Source organism: Dermacentor silvarum, chromosome 6 (genome assembly GCF_013339745.2).
Source record: "Dermacentor silvarum isolate Dsil-2018 chromosome 6, BIME_Dsil_1.4, whole genome shotgun sequence".
In the NCBI taxonomy this organism is placed as follows: domain Eukaryota; kingdom Metazoa; phylum Arthropoda; class Arachnida; order Ixodida; family Ixodidae; genus Dermacentor; species Dermacentor silvarum.
Genome location: NC_051159.1, coordinates 6233592 through 6255718, shown reverse-complemented (window position 1 = coordinate 6255718; position 22127 = coordinate 6233592). Strand labels below are relative to the sequence as shown.

At 49.0% G+C, this 22127-nt stretch overlaps 1 protein-coding gene across 5 annotated transcripts in view; it reads right to left on the bottom strand.

Moving 5' to 3' along the window:
• Positions 1-22127, bottom strand: part of LOC119456239 (uncharacterized) — a 148918-nt gene that overhangs the window by 42691 nt on the left and 84100 nt on the right. Inside the window, exon 2 of one of the 5 annotated variants that reach the window (XM_049668671.1) lies at positions 15802-16173. The exons of the other annotated variants lie outside the window; for them this stretch is intronic. Coding sequence (XP_049524628.1) covers positions 15802-16173 — 372 coding nt within the window. The remainder of the gene's footprint in view (positions 1-15801; positions 16174-22127) is intronic. 5 annotated transcript variants of the gene reach the window in all.

The window sequence follows — 22127 nt, the reverse complement described above, 5'->3', positions numbered from 1 at the left end:
CCAGTTCCCGGTGTTGTAGCGAGCGTACCCAGCACCTCCACGAAAGATGTTACGGGGATAATATATACAATGGATATATTTGCAAGGTAAGGCACACAACGCTACAGCAATCGTTCAGGAGAGCGCGTGCATACCAGAAAGCCACGCCGTCGTCGTCGTCCACGCATCGACCACAGGATCGCCGCCCGTGACAATATATATATATATATATATATATATATATATATATATATATATACTGACACGCTCACTTTCATCTTTCACCGGTGACCGTTTTTACTCGGCTAACCAATGTTTAACAACATCGCTCGGCGCAGGACGCGCCTGCATATATCGGAAGTTTCTCGAACGTTGTCGATGCTTCTATCTATTGTCTGTTGTCACCGACGCTTATGTAATCTGATTGTATGAGCGACCCGAACTGTCTAGTACTTTCTGGAAGACCCGAGGGCACCCGGGATTACTCTGGAACATTCGATCACTCATTTAGAAAAGCCGACACGTTTCACCGCTGATCAGATTTCGACGATCGCCGACTGTGTTCGCCGCTATCGTTGTGCTTCGAGGTCAACTTGCTTTTGTGGGCACAGGTTCGCCCAATAAAAAGTCTATTTCGTCATTCACAGTTTTGCGACTGCTTTCTGTACTGCAACTACTACGTGACAATATATACAAATTCAGTGATGGCAGATTCTTTTTCCTGTTTTGATAACTATTTTTATAAATATCTAAACGAGCGCTAACGCCGTACCATGACGATTCCGAATGTATCGCATGCACTACATTTGTCAAGGGCATGTCACAAGATCTTGTTACGAATGGTTGTAAATAACACGTTTACGATCGAATGCCAACATCCTGGCCTCCAGCAAACCCTCAGTAAGATGAATAATCCGCTCCGTCCTTGCCACTTGAATTCGCGGCGCGTATAAGCTATGACGCTCCAAGGCTGGCGGAGGGCACGGACGCACCAGCGTTGTTGTCGTACAGCAAGTGCGTCTCAGACACAGATTGGCCGTACGAACTAATAGTTGAACAATCAAGCAAGCGAACAACTAAACGAACGAGCAAACGACTAAATTAACGACGACTGAACCAGCCAGTGAAAGAGCGGCCGACCGCATGTTTTCTTTGCGGGTGCTCCACCCCCACATCGTAACCTTCACACACTTTAAAGCTCACGCGAATTAGCACGTACGTCTCAAGCACCTATGATGCTGTCGTTCGGCGACGAACGCACCCCGTAACTTGGTTTCGGGAGCGCACACACGCTTTTCATCGGTGCATTTGTATCGCAAATCCACCGGGTGGCCGCCCACAACGAACAAGAACAAAAGAGGCAAACAAAGCTATTCGCTCTAAAGAAAGTTAGTAAGTAACCACAAAAGGCAGAGCTGCTTTCCTAAGATGAGCTTCCATGCTCGAGCCTCCAGTGTCAAAAGGATTGAGCTGAATCGGAAAAGTTTCGTAATCACGTTTTCACATGCAGTTTCGTGTGCCCGCGAATTCATGCCTGTTGGCGTACAGAACGATTAATCTTCTTGCCTTTGCTGAAACTAATTTGGCATCCGAAGGCGCAGCAGGTCATGGTGATAGAAATTGCCGTGAAGCGACGTCACACTTGCCGCAAAACATAGCTCCAGGCGTTCGAAAATCAAAGCAACACGGAAGAGCAACGGCGCCAACATGTGCTCCTCGCCAGTCGCTGGACGCTTCAAGCGAAAATGGCGATGGAGCGCGATCGTAAACAAACGCAGCCAGCGCCCGGCGGCGCGACGGCCCACGTGATGCCATTAGCTCAATACCAACGCGGCGACGGCTTCGGAGAGTGCGTACGAGGAGGAGGCGGCATTCTTCAGAGCGTGGCGCTACTTTTATTGCGATAGCAATTATATGGACACTTCATCCAGATTTCTGCCGTCGTCGTCGCCGTCGCCGTGAGGTTCCCTATAGATAAAATCTCCGCCGCGCGCCGTATGCCCGAGCCGAAGCGTGTGGGGACGCGCGCTATCACGGAGAGCGAACGCACTCAATCTCCCACGCGCAAGCAGGGAAGCGGGAAGCCAGCGCCGGAGGGAGCGGAGGGGGGGGGGGGGGGGGCGCACTTCCACTCTGCCAACAACCGAGCTCGTCGCTCGCTCGCACCGTCGCTTATCTCCACACGGCTCTGACCTTTATGCGCCGTGCATTCGCCGCTCAGTTTCCGTTGAAGCGATAGACCGCACGTACCTTCGCCCGTTGGTGCGGCGTATGCGCTTGCTGCCAGCGTTTTGACAGTCGTTGTCTGCAGTCATTCAGTGTGATCTATTCATGTTTGTTTGTGCGCGCTCACACCACGCTTGTTCATTTAGTTAGTAATAGTCGGGCCACATTTTCCAACGCACGCTACACATGCAATGCTGCCCGGGTCGGCAGTGCAGCGCTACAGGTGTGTCCCTTCGCACGCGCTGCCCACGGGAAGCGCTTCTCATCAACACCACCGTTTCACACGCGCCTTCTCGTGGTCATCGAGTCTCTCTTCATGTCGGTCTACTTACGCCGCAGCACACCTGCTTACTTAATCAGCTCATGTTTACTACAATTCATATTGCTACCAAAGCCGCTCACCTTACTTCGTATGACATTGCTGTGTTGCTATCGCATTCATTGCTTCGCCCTTAGGGCGAAACTGTGACATTTTTTACATTGAGGGGCTTTACACGTAGCTGCTAGCAGACTAACCGGAAGTCGTGGGTTCTTTTTCGACCAATGGACCTCGTCACCGCCGTTGACATCACCAGATGCACCCTGAGCTGCTATTCTATAAAGTCCCTATATAAGAAAAGTACCGCCATCTACTCTTTCCTCCGCCGCCTCCTCTCCTAAAGCGCTTGCTTTTTCTTTACTTTTTGCTTGGGAAAGCCAAGTCGACGGTGGCGCACCTAGAAAGTCCACGTTGAAGCTTTCAGGCCGGACGCGCGCCGCCGCCGGCGACTGCGGCTGCGCACAGTACTTTCAACATGGCTCTGAGGCGGAAAAAAAAGAAAATATAAAGAAGTGAAAAGCGCGCGCTATCATCGTCCAATCGGAGATACAGGATAACACAGGAGAGAGCGAAGCGGCATTTGTCAAAGGGTGGCGGTACTTTTCTTATATAGGGGCTTTACTATTCTAGACAGTCTGCCATTTTCTTCGAGGCGTGACGTAGGCGCGACGCTTACAAAATGGCGCTGATGGCCCCGATTTGCTTTCGTAACGTGACGCAACTTTGACGTATCACCTAAGAAACTGTAGTGTAGGCATTGAACCTAGTGCTCTTGATAAAGCAAAACAGTTTTCCTCCCCAGTAAAAAAAAAAAAAAAAAAATCTGTTAGCTCAAAGCGTACGATTATTCCATCAAAATCGTTTCTCGCTTCCGTCGTCTGTATGCGCACAACTTGTCTGCTTAATTAGCTCGGATGCGTGTCCTCTGGAAATGGAATGAGTCATCGTATATTGGCGCCCACGCGCTTGCTTTCTACCTTGAGACAACATAAACGACCTACCAGTGATGATCAGCGCGCGCTCTAGGCCGCGTTATCGCTATCTCGTGACACGCAAGTGACTCAGCCCGACTCGTCTGGCTGAGAAGCGGCTGAATATCATCGATAGCGTTGCGCGCGCCACAGGCATCCGCTTGCGCGACGCAAGCGCCGGCACTGCCATCTTTTGATCACTCCGTTGCTTACTCGCACCGCGAGAGGATAAAGTCCCTATATAAGAAAAGTACCGCCATCCTTTGATAAACGCCGCTTCTCTCTCTCCTGTATCTCCGATTGGACGATGATAGCGCGCGCTTTTCACTTCTTTATATTTTCTTTTTTTCCGCCTCAGAGCCATGTTGAAAGTCCTCTGCGCAGCCGCAGTCGCCGGAGGCGACGCGCGCCCGGCCTGAAAGCTTCAACGTGGACTTTCTAGGTGTGCCACCGTCGACTTAGCTTTCGCAAGCAAAAAGTAAAGAAAAAAGCAAGCGCTTTAGGAGAGGAGGCGGCGGGGGAAAGAGTAGATGGCGGTACTTTTCTTATATAGGGACTTTACGAGAGGAAACTTCAAGGCGCCTCCTTGCGTACATTTCTTTTTTATAAATTAAAAAGTCGCCGTTGTCATAGCCTTTGATGACGCGAAAAGTCATTAATATTGATTACGATTCAAACGTAGTAGTGAAAAGTGCAAAACGTCGCTGACAGTTTGCTACATTTAACCAGTATTATTTCAAATAAACGTGTTCTTAATACAAATTATGGTTCAAAAAACAAATGCCAACACCACCCCAGAGCGATGCAAATGCTATGAGCACGCGTTGTGAACAAAAGATTTTCATGGCCCCAAATGACAGGGAAAATGCGGCGATACGCATGCCTCTCCACTGCCACTGCATATGGTCGCTCATTACCATAATTCGCTCGGCTCGTCGCACCCCAAATTATGGCGGAAAATCTTTGCAATGGCGGCCCAGCGCCACGTCACGCAACGTTAAACTGACGTTTACGAAACAGCCCTTCCTGTGACGCTCTTCACGGGATATTCCTTCAGCCAATCAGCAAGCTGCCATGCCAGCTATCTTGGAACGGCACCACATACCCGCGAAATTGCAGACGCATTGCACGGGCTTATGACGCTACCGTCCACTTTCTTTTTAAAGCGCTAAAGTCGCAACATAGGTGCCAAGGACCACAAAAAAAGTATTAGTCGATAAAATTTGCAGGTCCACGTAACGTTGCGTCATTCTGATGAAACCGCAAAATTGCATTTTGCAAAACTTCCGTTTCCCGGCACAAATTTCAAAACACGTGACCTCTGGACAGCCAATCAGACAGCCAAGATGGCGGATAATGGCGGCCGTGCAGCCGCCATACGTGTCGAGAATAGAGCCTCTGGTGACATCGTCATGACCGCTGGGGATACTACCGGAAAGGCCAGAAGAGGAGGACAGCTCCTTTTTTCTTTCTTTTTTTTTTTTTTTTTTTTGTGGCGTGCCCGCGGCGCGTAACGCTGCAGCGTTTGGCATCGTTGATCGGGACGGCATTCTGAACTCGATGCGCGTGTTTACATGAAATGTTCAAAAATATCTGAGGTAGTTTAGGGGCCCTTTAAGAGGAAAGAAAGAGACAGAAGAAAGAGGAAAGAAGGGAAGGTTAATCCAAGAGAAAAAAAATGTTGCAGTGGCTTAGCTCGGCTATGCCAGGATATACGTAGCGTTAGCAAAGGTTCAGCTGATTATTCTTAGCTTTCCTGGTTGTCTAGATTGTCAAGGATTAGCTTGATTGTCATGCTTACTGCTGCTCCAATGACACACACAAACGCCAGTCAGAAGCGCAGCGGCTCCAGCGCAGTGTCAGACGGCGACTGCACAGCGAGCGCGCGCCGGCGCCAGTGCGTCTACCACGGCTACGACGTCACTCCTCTGGAATGCGCAGACCGGCGGCGGTGAGTCGCGCGCGGCGGCGGCGGAGTGCGCGAGAGGTGCCGGCTCCGGTGGCTCCGGTGCGCAAGCCGTGTGACATCACTGATCCTTGCGCATGCGCAGCACGGCTCTTGATGTGCCGCGCGAAACGGGCTTGGCTAGGCCAGTGTAGCTAACGCTACAAAATCAGATTTGCTACCCTACACTGGGAAATGGGGGAGAGGGAGGTAGATCATGTGTCAGTGCTCATTTTGTTACGAGGAAGAAAACACTATTCTTTCCCCATTGCTGACAGACCGAAGCTAGTCGTAAAACCAATCAAACTTGGTGTTGTTTTCAGTAAACTGTTGGTACGTAGCAATATTCTGCAGTCTGAAGATAACTGAAGTCACACTGGGTAAGCAGATGAATCAAAATTGACCTGCCGCTATGGACAAAATTGAGAATGCTCGACAGAATTAGCAAAGCAACGCTAACACTGCGCACGTAGAAGATGTATAATGTCTTTACATGGGACACTTAAAATGTGGCCATCTATGAAGAATCAATACGACGTGGTCTATCGAACCCCATCCGCTACACCAGTGGGTATAGTTGAAAGAGATTTTGGGTGCGTGACAATACATGCTGCAATACTGTTCTTTCTAAATGCGTAGCCGCCGTGGATCACATGTGTCTGTATGAACTTTATGTCTGACTTTTATATTAATCATTATTAGATATGTGAAGCGTTCTCCTAAACCACAAGTTGTTTTAAAAGGGTGCTGACACAACATTTTTCAGTGTTCTAGTGCTTTAATTGAAGGTGTAGTACCTATACACCCAAGCAAAAGTACAGGCCCTCCACGTGGCGCAAGGCGTTAATGAATAAAAATTGAATTTCTCAAAGTAAAATTCGTCAGAAAAATCGTAAAGTACGACTTAACTACAACTTAAAGACATGATAGCGTCGGATTGTAATTTGAATGTACGAGAAAACATAATTCTGTTACGAGGAAAGTCAAAGACAAACCCCTTTTCCAGTATATATATATACCATAACAACAACGGCGCGCTCGGGTAGGTTACTTGCGGAAACCCCATCCAGATGGCGCTCGCCTCCACGGCAGCGTAAAATGGTTGCGGCGCGCATTATGAACCAAGGAAAATCTGCCGGCTCGCCCACTTGCTCCAATATAGGTGCATTCACCCGACCGGACGGAGAAGGAATTTTCGCAGCGGATGGCGTATCACGTGACGCGCGCGTCATCAAAACGTGCCGCCCTCGCCTAGTCCGGGCTCCTCCGCTCGCGGTCTGGATTGAAAATGCTCGCCGGTATTTCCATCCGTCAGTTTGGCGGTTCGTCTCACCTCAATTAAGCGCAGTCAGCGCCTAATCAACATTGGACGGATTGGCATGGCTACGATGGCGTGTTGTTGGCTTGAAGCCACGTGTGTTTTTGTTGTGAAGCATGACCGCATGTGCTTGTGTTGTGGTGTAGCGGGAAAGGCGAGTCGTGGCTGCGCGCGTGCATTTCTCTTTACTCAGACCGCGCAGCCTGCGTGAACTCAACACGAGTGAGGTGCACAAGAAAACGCTAAGTGAAGAGGCAAGCATCACTTTTTTGGCTCTTGCTGAGGGATTCACAGCGCTATGGAATATAGAGCACGCCGAGTATGCAAACGCGCAGCTGCTAATAAGCGTTGGGGTCGAGAGTAAGCCGGCGGATTCCGCAAACGACGCTCCGGCTGTGGGAATGCGACCTGACTCGGCTGCGCCGGATTCAAGTGATCACGTGACTGTTTCGCCCGCGGAGTAGGCGGGATTTTGCCTTCGCGTGTGTATACAGCTTATGGAGAGGCCATGCTGCAGTGCTGCAAAGCGTCGATATGCATCAAGAAACCATATATCGACAATGCACGAATGTCCGATCAGTCTTGTGCAGTCCCTATACATAAAGAAAGAAAAATATATTGCACATACTGCAGGGTAAAAATCGAGAGTAGACGTAAGCACGAAATGGCTACCGGCGAAGCAGATTGGTTACATATGATGCGAGCCACAATCTTAAAACGGGTGTAGTGTATGTTCACCACGGCAGAGCCCACCACATGACACCGCAGCACGCCATACTCGCACTGGCACAGCCGCTGGATAATCCAGTGACCGTGGCACTGGTCCATATGGACGCTGCCCAGCTAGAAGAAAAAATCTGGCTGAAGGCGGCAGAACAGCCAGCGAAAAACACCAGGGAGACTGAGCGCACTGATGATGATGATTTATTGGCATCCCCTTTGAAACGGGGCGGCGACAAATAGTCACCTATAGTCGGGTACAACTTTAGAAGGCAGCGGCATTCGCCCCCTCAAAGGCGGATGCATACGAGCCTCCACCAATGGGCGCGCACTAAAGACTTGCGTCATGAGCCGGACGGCCGGTGTCCCCGCCAACGGAGAACATGGCAGCCCGCGCTTCAATCCGGGGCGAGTCGCGTCAGCGGGACTATTTCTTGAGTCGCATAGGAAATCGGCTGCTGCGCTTCGGTCATCTGGGCGGGGCCTCTCCTGTCTTCTTAAGTTGTACCCGACTATAGCCTGCTTGATTTAATCAGGTATACTATACATGTTCTTTATCTAGCATTTTTGTATACTTCTCATTATTATTTTTCTTTTTCAAAAATTTACCTTGTGCCGCTGCCAATGATTTTAAGAGATCAGGTCGTATCCATCTTTTCCCTGCTTTTTTTCCACCAGTACTCCAATCGTCTCTTGCTGATCTCTACGGCTGATCTGTTTATGTTTCCTTCCACTTTGAAACCAAGCGCTTCTGGGAGTTGCACGTTACCTACGGTTCTCGCTGGGTGGATCCCGTCGCATTCCATGAGGATGTGCTGAGTGGTTTCTGGATCTTTACTGCAGCATGCACATGTCTCATCTAGTTCCGAATATTTGTTCCGATATGTTTTCGTCCTTAGGCAACCGGCTCGAGCCTCAAATAGCAAGGCACTGCCCTTTGTGTTATCGTACAGATTTTCCCTTCTAATTTCTTTCTTCTCATTCTTGTAAATCTCCATTGTCCTTTTTGTTTCCATTCTTTGCATCCAATTCACGGTCTCTATTTATCTCACTTTCTTTCTGATGACTCCTGGTTGTCTATTTGCAGTTTCGATTATCCTGTACTTGGTTGCCAACTTCCTTGACCTTTTCCTCCATTCTGTGTCTACGCTTTTCATGTAGAGATACTTGTGCACTTTAGCCGCCCATTTATTTTCATCCATGTTCCTGAGCCTTTCTTCAAAACTAATTTTGCTCTGTGCTTCTCTGACTTCAAAAGAGGCCCAACCCCCGTCACCCTGCACTGCCTCATTTTCTCATAGTCGGAACTCACGGTCAGGGCTGATGCTGCCCAGCTAGAAAAGGCGCCATCTATCGAGGCGACCCCAAAGCTGCGTCGAGGAATCATGGCCTCAGAGATTGACGCACACCGGCTGGCTAGCCGGCATGCGTAAATCTCGGAGGCCATGTCGGAACTCACGGACGGCTGGCATTCAAAAAAAGCACAGGCAACGCTGTCTCAGCGCCAAAAGATGACAATCTATTGCCTTGTATCTGTCTTTTGAACGTCGCTATTGGAAATCACAAATAAAACTTCAGCGTACTAGAAGTTACAGCTTGAGTGATATTGTGAACCAACATTAGGAAGAACTCGGAGTGAGTGAGTGAGTGAGTGAGTGAGTGAGTGAGTGAGTGAGTGAGTGAGTGAGTGAGTGAGTGAGTGAGTGAGTGAGTGAGTGCGTGAGTGCGTGAGTGCGTGAGTGAGTGAGTGCGTGAGTACGAACTTTATTGAGGTCCTGAGGAGAAAGAATTAAAGCGGGGCCGGAGGCCCCGCTAATCAATCCGGTGGCTCCACCCAGGTCGGGGCCGGTAGACAGAGTCCTTCGGCGACGGCCCAGGCCCTCTGGACAGCCTTGAGCTGAGCGATGAGCTCTGAACTTCTGAGCGCTGAGTACCAGGAGGACTGGTCAGGAAAGTCCGTGCCCGCGTTGGCAGGGCACAGCCAGAGCATGTGTTCGAAAGTTGTTGTATTCGTGGCCGCAGTGTGGGCATGCAGTAGGAAGGTCAGGGCTGATGCTGCTTAGTGTTGTTGGTGTGATGTATGTCCTAGTCTGCAACTGTCTGTAAGTGACGGCCTGTGCATTTTTGAGGTTTTGGTAAGGAGGAGGAAAAATTCTTCGTGCTAACCTACGATTTGAAGTGATTTCGTGGTATGATGCGAGCGGGTCTTTGTTGTCTAGATCCCTGCAGGCGGAATGTGAGTTCTCGCGCCACTTGGTGTGCCCGCTCGTTCGAAGGTTCTGATGGCTGTTCTTGAGTCAGAGTAAATGACGCAGGCTTCTTGGCAGCTTCGAAGGGCCACCGCGATGGCCATTTCTTCTGCTTCGTGAGTGAAGTTGGTAACCACCGTGGCTGCGTTGACGAGTGAGCCATGGGCGTCCACCACAGAGACCGCGTATGCGCCTCGATTCCAATATCTGGCCGCGTCAACGAAGAGGACTTGCGTTTCGTTACGCTTGATGTTATCAAGGATTGCCTTCGCTCTCGCTTTTCTCCGCCCTTCGTTGTGGGTCGGGTGTATGTTTCTTGGTATTGGATCAACGGTTATTGACCTCTTGGCATTTGTGCATAGTTGCGACCTCTCTGGTGGCATGAAGAGGGGATGTATGTCTGCTTCTAGTAATATCTCGATGCCCACCTTTGTGAGTGAAAGCCGACTAATTTGGGCGGTTCGCTGTGCTTCAAAGAGTTCTGTTGCCGTGTTGTGTAGCCCCAATTGGAGGAGTCGTTCCGTGCTAGTGTTTCTAGGGAGGCTTAGGACCTTTTTCAATCCTGTTATGATTAGTGTTTCGATTTTGTTCAGCTCCGTCTTCTTCCAGTTGAAGAAGGGGGCGGCGTAGGTTACGTGGCTGATGAAGAAAAGCGTGAAATACCTTCATGAGGCGATCCTCTTTCAGTCCGTCCCTTTTGCTGGCGACCCGGGATATGACCCTGGTGAAGTTGTGGGTGCTCTTTGTGATGCGCTTTAGTGCCTCCGCGTTGTCATTGCTGTAAGCCCCAATGACCATGCCCAGGACCTTAAATGTGTTACACCTGGGGATGTTTCCTCCGTCCCTGGTGTGTAGGCGAACGGGGAGGCAGCTAAGGGGCTGTCGCTGCCTGGGGCCTTGTTTGCACAGGAGGAGCTCTGATTTGCTGGGGGAGAGCTTCAGTCCCGTGTTTGTAAGGAAAGCTTCCGTGGTGTCCAGCGCTTGCTGTAGGTTCTGCTCCAGAGTGCCTAGCGGGCCGCTCGTGGACCAAATGGTGATGTCGTCCGCGTAAATCGCGTACCCTACCCCCGGGACTTTCGAGAGTTTGTTTGTGAGATCGTGCATTGCGATGTTGAAAAGAAGCGGCGAAAGCACTGACCCTTGCGGGGTGCCGATGTTACCTAGCATGTGCTTTCTGCTTCTGATTTGTCCGACGTTTATGGTGGCCGTTCGGTTATCCAAAAACGATCTTACAAAATTCTGGAAATTTACTCCGAGATCTAAAGTGGAGATTTCGTTGAGGATGTGTTCGTGCCTGACCGTGTCGAAGGCCTTTGTTAGGTCGAGCGCCAGGATGCCTTTTACATCCCTGGATTTGTTCTCTATGACGGCGCTCCTGATGAGTAGCATGGCGTCTTGCGTGGATAGGGATTTTCTGAAGCCTATGAGACTGTGGCGGAATAGGCCGTTTTCTTCAATGTACTCTCCAATTCTATTGTGGATGGCATGTTCCGCGACCTTCCCGAGGCACGACGTAAGGGAGATGGGCCTCAGATTCTCTGCATGGAGTGGTTTTCCTGGGTTTGGGGATGAGGACTACATTGGCAGTTCGCCATTCGTCTGGCACCCGGCCTTCAGCCCATACCTCGTTAATTTTGTTCGTAATAACGTGTGTGGCTTTGTCATCTAGATTTCTGAGTAGTTCGTTTGTTAGTCCGTCTGGGCCGTGGGCCGAGCGTCCGTTTAGGTCATGAAGGGCGTGCACAATCTCCAAAACTTCGAAAGGACGATCCAGCGATAGTTGAGGTGTCTCCTTGTACTGGCGTGTCGGGTCGTCCCACGGTACAGATTTGTGCTCTACCGGCAGGTATATGTCTGCCAGGGAGTCAGCAAAGTCCCGCGGACTCGTGCCTTCTTTCGTGTGAAGATGAACGAGCCTTTCAATCGTTAGTCGGGCATTACTCTTGGTCGGTTTGTTGCTGTCGGTGAAGAGGTTCTTGAGAAGGCTCCACTTGCTGCCCCTTCTCATTTTACCGTCCGCCTCATTACAAACTTCGTCCCATTGCTGCGCATTCAACTTTCTAGAGTGTTCTTCGATCTCTTTGTTGATTTTGGTTAATTTAGGCCTCAGCCTCCTGTTTAGCTTCTGCTGTTTCCATCTTTGTCTAAGCGCGTTCTTGGCCTCCAGGAGGTGTGCGAGCCTGGAGTCCATGGCTGGTACCTCTAGGTCCACGCTTATTTCTTTAGTGGCGTTGGCCACCGTAATTTTCAGATTTTCCAGGAGCTCTTCGAAGGTTTCTGTTTGTCTGTCCTCATTATCCCTCATTCTTCTGTAGAGGTCCCAGTGGACGTAGGTGTACGTTTTGGGAGAAGTGGGTGTGACGCGGACGTTGATTTCCAGGATGTAATGGTCACTGCCAAGGTCCTCTTGCAGGTTGTCCCACGACCCGTCAGCGTTGCAGAGGAACGTCAGCTCCGGGGTGGTGTCCCTCTGAACTGAGTTGCCTCTGCGCGATGGGAACCTTGAGTCCGTGATGAGTTGCATGTCTAGGGTGTCCGCGCACTCGGCAAGTTAATCCCTTTCCTGTCATTGGTGGCGTAGCCCCAGACGGTGTTGTGCGTGTTCAAGTCTCCGGCAACGATCAGCGGCCTGTCCTTTGCTTGCGACGCGGCTGATGTGAGAAGTTTGTTAAAGTTCCTGGGTCTGTCAGTCGGGGAACTGTAGACGTTTAGTATATAAAGGTTGGTCTTTAGGGCCCGACTGGGAATGATTTCTGTGAGCATGGATTCCAGGCCTTTCTTGTATGTCGGGGTGTCCCTTTCCACAAAACTGACGTCTTTGCGGATGAGAGTGGCAATGCCCCTGGCTTGTTTGAACTCGGGGTCCAGGGTCGGCCTGGAAACCCTGTACCCCGAGAAGGACATGTTCTGAATGTTCTTTTCCGCCCCGCACTCTTGTAGGATGATGACGTGTGGCTTTTCTTTACATGATCTTACCAATTGCGTTAGGTTAGCTTTCTTTTTGTTGAATGCAGTTACAGTTCCATTGCCAGATCTTGAAAAATTGCGGTGCGTTATTCATTGTAATGGTTTGGCATGGCCTCATTTATGCTGGGCTCACTCATTGGACCTAGCGGCCTGGAGGGTGCGGGCGGGGCAGGTGGGGGTCCCAGAGCAGACATGGGCCATGGGTCCGGCGTGGGGATTATTTTCGTGGTTTTGGGATGAGCGATTGATCTTTCTAGGCGGTTGTGTCTGCTCCAGATTTGCGTGAGTGCCTCCTTAATTTCAGGTAATTACCGATTGAAATGCGTTGTACTTGCTCTTCTTTTTGCTGTGCTTCTTAGGTTTGTTGTCACTGACGGAGGCGTTAGAAGCAGCATCGCTGGCATCAGACATAAGCGTGTCCACGTCGGATGTGTCGTCATCGGTTTGGATGACGACGGCTCTGCGTTTGTTTGTCTTGCACGATGCGATAACGGTACCGGAAGATTGAGGGATGGGTGTCGGTGTGTTGCTTAAGATACGGCCTCCTCGGAAGCAGTATTTTCTGTAACTTGTTTGGGCAGGTATTAGCGTACGTAATGCGGTCCTGCACAAACGGTTGAGGGCCAGAGACGACATTTGCCTAAAGGGACACTAAAGGGAAAAATGATTTCTTCTATATCAGTAGAGTACCCTTCCACAATACCAAAAACATCACTCTTATCCCTGAGAAGCCGCTTGGTAGCCCAGAAAGAAACGAAAAACAGGCGAGTGGCGACGCCACCTGTAAGTTGCTGCACCAGCTCATCGTGACGTCATGGATTTTGACAGCGTCTTCTAGGTCTGAGTTTTTTTTTAGCGGTAAGGATTGGCTACAACGTGTTCTAAATGAGCCCAAGACTGTATATGGCAAGTTTCGCGAACTTTTACTGAGCCAACGTGGCCGAAATACGAAAAATTACTTTAGAAGTCGTGACGTCACACTAAAGTGCTGACGTTAGTGTTTCCGCGCGAAACTCAAAAAAAATTATTTTAGCTTCATTTTATTGCGATAGCAATTATATGGACACTCAAAAGCAGATTTCTGCCGTCGGCGTCGCCGTCGCCGTCGGCGTCGCCGTCGCCGTGAGGTTCCGTATGACGTCAAGGAGATGAAATCGTGGCCGCGCGCCGCCGAACGCTGTATGTGCGAGTGAAAGGGCGCGAGGGACGCGCTCTTTCACGGGGAGTGAACGCACGGCGGAGAACAAACGCGCGTTCTGCGCCGTGCTTCCTTAAGGGCTGCAGAAGTAGGCGTCTCTTTCCTCCTTTACAATCACCATATATGTAGAGCAAACGCGCCTTCTTCAGACGCGCGAGAGGCCGTGGGGAGGGGGAAGGAAGGGACGCGACGTTTAGCTGCGGCACCAAGTGCCTATTTATATGAGAGGCTCCAGCAACAGTCACCAACGGCACGCATTTTGAGCTAACGCGGGCAAAACGCCGATGGCGTCGACAACAGTTCTGCGTGTTGTTGCTACCAAAGCCGCTCACCTTACTTCGTATGACATTGCTGTGTTGCTATCGCATTCATTGCTTCGCCCTTAGGGCGAAACTGTGACATTTTTTCTTCTACTAATTGACCGATTGCAGTGTAATTAACGAGAGCAGAATTTTCGAAGAATATTTTATTAGTATAGGTTGATTTATTGTTTTGCTTTACTGTCCCTTTAACTTTTGACTGGTTGCCCGGATCATCTCGTTTGTTCTCGCCACGATGCCCAGATAACAGCTCTGGCTTTCGGCTCAACGTCACTTGAAGGTCGCCGATAACGGGAGCTAAAAGCATTTCATGCTTAAAACTCTCCCGTAAGCAAGAGTAGATATAAGCATGAAATGGCTACCATATGGCGTCTTTTGCTCCCTGTGTTGCCACCGCCTTCAACCACTTTCTTCTTTCTACAGCGCAGCGCACTCAGTGTCTGTCGCTACTGATCAAGCGAAGAATGTATTGCCTCACAAGCGTCGGTGCCGTTGTAGGTGTGACCACAAAAAAAAAACAGTCTCATGCAAGTAAAAGAAAACGGCGGGACGAGCTAAGAATAGGCAGCTAGTGAAACACGTAAGGCGAGCACCCAATCAGGAGCGGGCGCGCACCGGGGGAAGGGCAAGGGAAGGAAGGGGCATCGCGCGCGTTGCGTCGGGTCTCCTTTCAGTGCATGCTCGGCAAACAGATGGGAAGGCATCGCGTTGGTCGGTCGGCGGTGGAACAGGCCGCTTTTGACGGGAAACGCCGTCAACGTCGCCGGGAGCACGCTCGAGCTCGCCGTGCGGATTCTGCGTTCAAGGCAGCCCAAGCCCAGGCTCGGTTACAGCGCCAGGCAGCGGATCCCACGTAAAAGCGAGTCTCACCGAAGCCCAGCGTCAACGAAGGGCAGCGAATCCCGAGGCCAGGGAACTCGACACCCAATTTTGAGGGTGCGACAAGCTTCGCGTGCCCCCCGTGTTTCCGGTAGGGGAAGGGCCAACGAATGTTTTTTTCTTGTCGCGTCGAAATGGTTGGCTGCAAATGTGCGGCCTCAGGTAGTGTCCGCAGCGCGCCGGACGCTGCCGCCTTGGACACGCAGCGTGGCGTCATCTCTCGAGGCACCGCAAAACCCGCGCGGCGGAAATCACGGACCGCTGGCGTTGAAATGAGCACAGGCACCTATGTCTCAGCGCCAGAAGATGACAATCAAGTGTATGGTGCTCTGTATGTTCCTTTAGAACGTCGCTATTGGAAATGACAAATAAAGCTTCAGCGTACTAGAAGTTACAGCTTGAGTGATATTTATTATGAGCAAACCGTAGGGAAAAATCGGATGCAATATTTTTATAACATGTTTGGGCCGTAACTAGCATATGTAATGCGGTCCTGTACAAAGGGTTGCGGGCCAGGGACCGCATTTTGTTAAGTTTGGACTGGTTACCCGGTTGACCTCGTTTTGTCCTCATTTGAATTCCCGGATAAACGCTCTGGCTTTTATCTCAAGGTCACCGACAATGGGAGCTAAAAGCATTTCATGCTTAAAACAAATCAGTCCATGATAGAATACACACTTTCACTGTTATTCTGAAAAAGTGCTTCTCACCGAAGACTGTCATCTCTTGGTGCCGCACGTCTTGGCCCGCGAGCGAGGCGACGACGCACGTGTACTTGCCGCTCAGCTCCCAAGTTGGCCTCAGAATGCGGATGGCACGGTACTGCGAATACGCGTCGCGTGAGTTCACTGAAAATGTGTCGTCCAGGCGTCCCTGAAGCACTCCGAACGCTTCGCGGACCCTCATCTCGGGTATCCACTGATACACTGGCTCGGGCCCGTCGTTGAAAAACCACTTGACCACCAGCTTGAGGTCATTTTCGTTGTACACGTACTCGCAGTCGAGCACCGCCGGTGTCTCAGTGCCATTTCGCACCCAGCGAGGTACGCTCAGCCGTCGGATGACCACTGCCAGACAGGATCCTGTAAGAGGGCACCAGAAAGTCGGTTAAGGAAGATTTAGTTGCCAGTAGCGTGTCTATCTGGCAACGCTTATGAAAACTGCAAACGTCGCTGGCTAGCAAACTAGCTGCAAAATGCTTTGCACAGCATCGATTTCTACAGCGCCCGGTCGCGGCGTAATTTTTTAAATCCTAAACATCAATCGCAATCTGAGGCAACCACGGGGACAAAATAGGTATGTTTTACGCGCAAGCGTAGATGCGTTGTCTGTGAAATCGGCTAAATTATGTTCGTCGCCTCCAGGGAAGCGAGCACCGGAGGAGACAGGCGCCTGGAGGTGGAGAAGAGAGCCGCGGCGTTCGCGCACTTTCCGTTTGTGCTTCGACGCAACGGTGCTCGCTGTGCATGTTTGCGGCGTCTCTTCCTTGTATGTGTAGCAATATACGCTTTCCCTGTGGCACACCAGGCGTCGCACCATCACGATCAATGTAGCGTCCACGACCGCGTTGACGCCCTTTCCGTTTGCGCTTCGATGCCGCGTGCTCGTTATGCATGTTCGCGGTTGGCGCTGAGCCGTGCTCCCTCAAGGGCTGCATAAGATAGCGTCAACCCTTTCCCTTTCCTCACGAACCACTTACTACTGCATGTTCGCAGCGTCCATACGCCCGCGTTCACGAAGTGAAACGTCACTGTAAATTTTATAGCGAAAGATCTACTACGCCATGTATCGCAAGGTGATTAATCGCGTCGCAATGACCTTGAGCCGATAGAGCGCAAGCCGGCGGAGCGCAAGTGTGGCAAGTATGATGTCACGCCACGTGATCCACTGCGAAGAGGTGTCACAGCTGCGCTCGCTCGGAGCCTCGCCGCTGCGGCACCAGGTGACTAGGCGAGGGTTTAACGGCTGCTTCAACGGCGCTTGGTCCCTCGGTTTCACTATGGAGGGTGCCGCGGCTGGGCGTCTGTGCATGTGCTTCAGCGAAAGCGACAGGCTGAATCCAATCATCCAGTAGATATAGCTAGACGGTAGGCTGCGAAATCTCAAGCAAACCAAAGGTGGTTGCTGAAACACCGGAGCAAAGGCAGGCCAGATTAGCACGTTATAGAGACGATTACCAAGCGCGGAAGCGGGCATTAATGAAACACTGTGTGCACAGTCTTTGCAAAACCAAGCCAAACAGACCTTTCGATCGTGATAACTAGGTTTAAAAGAGTTAAACCTCAGCCAATTTTTTTATGATGAATCGGCAGAAGAAAAGGCTCAAAATAATTTGGAAGGCGATTGAACCCCCCCAGTGGAAGTTGATGAAAGACAGTCTGTCTGAGGAATGGGGGGTGGACGCGGCAGAGTCACAGTGCACTGCACGTTAACGCGTCACTAGTGGCGTGAGGGGGGCTAGAAAGAGCGTCGGACACAACTTTTTCTTTACAGCAATATGTTCGGGATCGGACCACCTATTGTCGTATGACGACGCGTTGTTTATTTTAAATAGTTTCCCGGATTTAACCTCTGAAAACTGCGATGCGATTATCAGGCAAGTCGTTATCGCGGAAAAGCGTCCATGGCGAAACGGTACAGAATCTGGCTTTGTGCATACAATTTGCAGGCGCAATTTGGAATATGCTAGCGCAAGACAGGGGTAATTGGAGATCGCAGGGCGAGGCCTTCGTCCAGCAGTGGACATATAATATAGGCTGATGATGGTGATGATGATAATGTATCTCTTAATATTCCTCTGATATCATCATCATCATCAGCCTATATTTTATGTTCACTGCAGGACGAAGGCGACCCTGTGATCTGCAATTTCCCTTGCCTTGGGCTAGGTGATTCCAGCATACGCCTGCCAATTTCCTGACTTAATCACTCCACCTAGTTTTCTGCCGTCGCGACCACGCTTCCCTTCTCTTGGCATCCATTCTGTAACTCTAGTGGTCCACCGGTTATCCATCCTACGCATTACATGGCCTGCCCAGCTCCATTTCTTCCGCTTAATGTCATCTAGAATACCGGCTATCCCCGTTTGTTCTTTGATTCACACCGCTATCTTCCTGTCTCTTAACGTTAGTCCTAAGATTATTCGTTCCGTCGCTCTTTGTGCGGTCCTTAACTTGTTCTCGAGCTTCTTTGTTAACCTCCAAGTTTCTGCCCCATATGTTAGCATCGGTAGAAAGCAATGATTGTACACTTTTTTCTTCAACGACAGTGGTAATCTCCCAGTCAGGATTTGGTAATCCCTGCCGTATGCACTCCAGCCCAATTTTATTCTTCTATAAATTTCTTTCTCATGATCAGGGTCGCCTATGAATAATTGACCTAGATAAACGTACTCCTTTGCAGACTCTAGAGGCTGACTGGCGATCCTGAATTCTTGTTCCCTTGCCAGGCTATTGAACATTATCTTTGTCTTCTGTATATTAATCTTCAACCCCACTCTTACACTTTCTCGGTGAACGTCCTCAATCATTTGCTGTAATTCGTCCACATTGTTGCTGCATAGGACAATGTCATCTGCAAACCGAAGGTTGCTGAGATATTCACCGTTGATTCTCACTCCTAAGCCTTCCCTCTAAGAGCTTGAATACTTCTTCTAAGCATGCAGTGAATAGCATTATGGAGATATTGTCTTCCTGCCTGACCCCTTTATTGATCAGTAACTTTCTACTTTTCTTGTGGAGAACCAAGGTTGCTGTGCAATCCTTGTAGATATTTGCCAATATATCCACATATGCATCCTGTACTCCTTGGTTACGTGATACCTCTATGATTACTATACTGAATCAAATCCTTTTTCATAATCTATATATTCTTCCAGTAATATATTTGCACCAATTAAGCATCGTTTACATTTGCGCAGAACGCGAACGTTAGGTTTTGTTGAAAGTAACAGTATTTTAAAAAGAAAGTTTAACTAATACTAACCAGCTACAAAATTCTTGTATATTAAAGAAATAAAAGCATTATTTGGATAGGAATTAAGTTATAGTCTTCTTGCCGCATGCAACTTCCTTGGTGTCATGCTCGGGAATCTGAAATATAAGCACGGAATTCAGCACTCCCAGACTCCACGTTCTTTAGTAGACTCGTTTTGTTGAGCTGAAACCTATGGCCAAACCTAGCCACATTCTCTAAACGTAAACTATTTTTCGCTCTCGCAACTATATCTGTGAAAACATTTCCCAACAACATTTACAGACATTTCGCAAAATATTTATTTCTATCAAACCTTTCCTAACAAACCATGCATAATGTTCTGAAAGACATGTCACCTGCTACGTCTGCTTACTGTAAACGAAGGCTCATCTCTTGCCTTCCTCAAGACACCAAACATTTTCGTGGTCAATCCCCCATAGTTGGTAAGAGCCTGGCGGTAACTGCGACGAACAACATCGCCAACCGAAAAGGCTACTGGAATGAGCCCATAACAGCTTACGCTGTTATGTTCCAGAAGTACGCCATGCAGCGCTGCAAGATTCCGACGAATTAATTACTTTTGAATTTGAAAACCAATTTTCGGCGGCTCGGTAAATTGCGGCAATTTGCAGGCGTAACCGTCGTTGCCTAAACCATGCCCCGGGAGCGCAGTTCTAATCAGTGCGGGCCAACAACCACGCAAAACTATATATTTTGCTCATCAAAAACGTGCTACGAGAATATTGATTGAGTCAGCTTCTTCTGCATTTTAAGGCCATAGTTTACACGAAGAAAAAAAATGAAAAAGCGCGACGTATAATGCAAAACGCAGTCTCCGCCAGCCACCACGTGCGCGTGTTGTATGAGAGAGGGCGGTTTCCATTACTTGCGCACCTGTGCCGGCAAATGGGCGGAAGAGCACTGTTGTGGGACAGCGGTAAATATTTGCTTATGTGCTTGCTCAGCTTGCTTATATTAATTTTTGTATCGGCGAAAAAATATTCACTACCTATCTTTTTCGCGCACCACAAACAGCGTCAAACTGCATTTCCACACAGACAGCGTGCATGGCAAACGAGACATGAATACCCGCGCACTGCCATCGCGCCGAGGCGATCGATCACTCAGATGAAAAGCGACCAATATGCAAAACCCGCGACAGCATAAAAGAGACTGCAGAATATGGCGACAGAAAAAACAAGTCACAAATATTATTTTGCCAGAGCTTCTTCCTGGTGGGCGGCAAGTATAACTTCCTGTGTGTGTGTGTGGGGGGGGGGGGGGGGGGGGGGGAGGGGTTGCTGATTCGGACCCTATTATACTTTTGGTTGTGCCGTCTTCAGAGAGGAGGAAGGAATATGGTGAGGACGCGCTAGACGCTTGCAGAGTAGAGGCCAGCGTGCTCTCTTTCTTTTGTGAGCTGGAATTCCGTCCTATGCTGCGTTTCTTGACATTTTCACAAAGCCAAAAAGGAAGTGAATGTAAAAGAACTACGTTGGTCTATCCGTTATAGTGCAGGAGATTGAATATCATATTTTTGCGAGTTTTTTTTTTTTTTTCTTTTTTTTGTGATACGCTACTGTTATGTGTTTAGCGTGTCCAGTCTCTGCCGCCGCCGGACAATATCCCGGTCCGATGACTGTGTTTCCTTCTTCTTTTAACCACTTCGTCGACACGTGTGACCACCCTTAACCCTACCATTGCCAAAATAGCTTCTGGAAGCGAGCGCTACATCAACAACGTTCAACAGAATAAAATATGTCAACAGCATCCTTATCTGCCGCTACAACAAAACAAAAATTTAAGCTTTTTTTCACCTTTTTCTTTTTTCACCTTTTTCATCTTCGATCTCATCTTTTCCATTACACATGTCACGTTGCCGTCATGTGTTCAAAACCAGTACTTATGCGCTTGCGTGCGCTGCTATCTGTTGACTATATTTGTGTGAATTAAGTGCTTCGTAGAATAAAAATTGTTGGAAGTTAGCGCTGTGGCCGCGTCGTCCATCCGTGCCTCGTCCCTTTTCATGCGCTATTAAGTATAAAACATGGAATGCCAACTCGCCCAATCTTTCGCTCTTTCAAAATAATCAATTCATGCCTCAATTGGCAAAACAGGCGGCACATTACCGCAAAAGGGCGCGCTGGTGTCTTCACACGTGGGGACGCTATCCATAGCAGCTCTATCCCCTTTATTTTTATTTCTTATATTCTTAAAAATAACATTGATCCCTGTCATCCCGCCTCCTGACTTTTCTTTTTGGTACAGCACATATTTTGTATTTGCTCCTTTGCCAGCGACTCCACTCAGTTATTTATTTATTTATTTATTTATTTATTTATTTATTTATTATTTATTTATTTATTTATTTATTTATTTGTAAAGACTCTCATTGGGAGGCCGCATTCTTAAATGCTGTGCTCAATTTCTCAACCGCCATAATGAATGAATTCGCACTAAATGCTCTCGCGTAATATGGGAATTTGGTTTGTGTCCACCGTAATCACAAAATGTTTCGTATATACAGTTTTAAATATGTAACTGGCTACATTTTGGGGTTTTACGTGCCAAAACCCACGATATGATTATGAGGACCACCAGTAGTGGACTACGGATTGATGACTTTGGCAATCTGGGTTTCCTGAACCGTGTGCTAAATATAAGTGCAACGCCTTCGCCGTTGGGATACCACGGCGTGCAATACCTGCAATGCGAGATTCTGGCAAATTGTCGCGTCAAGAGTCTGGTCACTTTTTATGAGTTGGCGGGCACCGAACGATGGCCATAAAGCAACTTGCTACACGTAACAGGATTTTTATGAATACGCACCTGATTATCCAGTACAGTTTGATTACAAGAAATGATTCCACTATCAGCGCGAACGTAAAAACTTGGAAAAAGTAAACATTCAGCGAAGGCACTATACCGTGTTTTTTGATCGCTTCTTCTCTTGTCCAAGCTTTACTTTCGCACTGTAGTTTATGTTGGGCCGAATTTCCAAAGCTTATCGTTCGTAAGTGCCTTCCAGTGGCTGTCTTCGCCACATTTTAAAGCGTTCAGG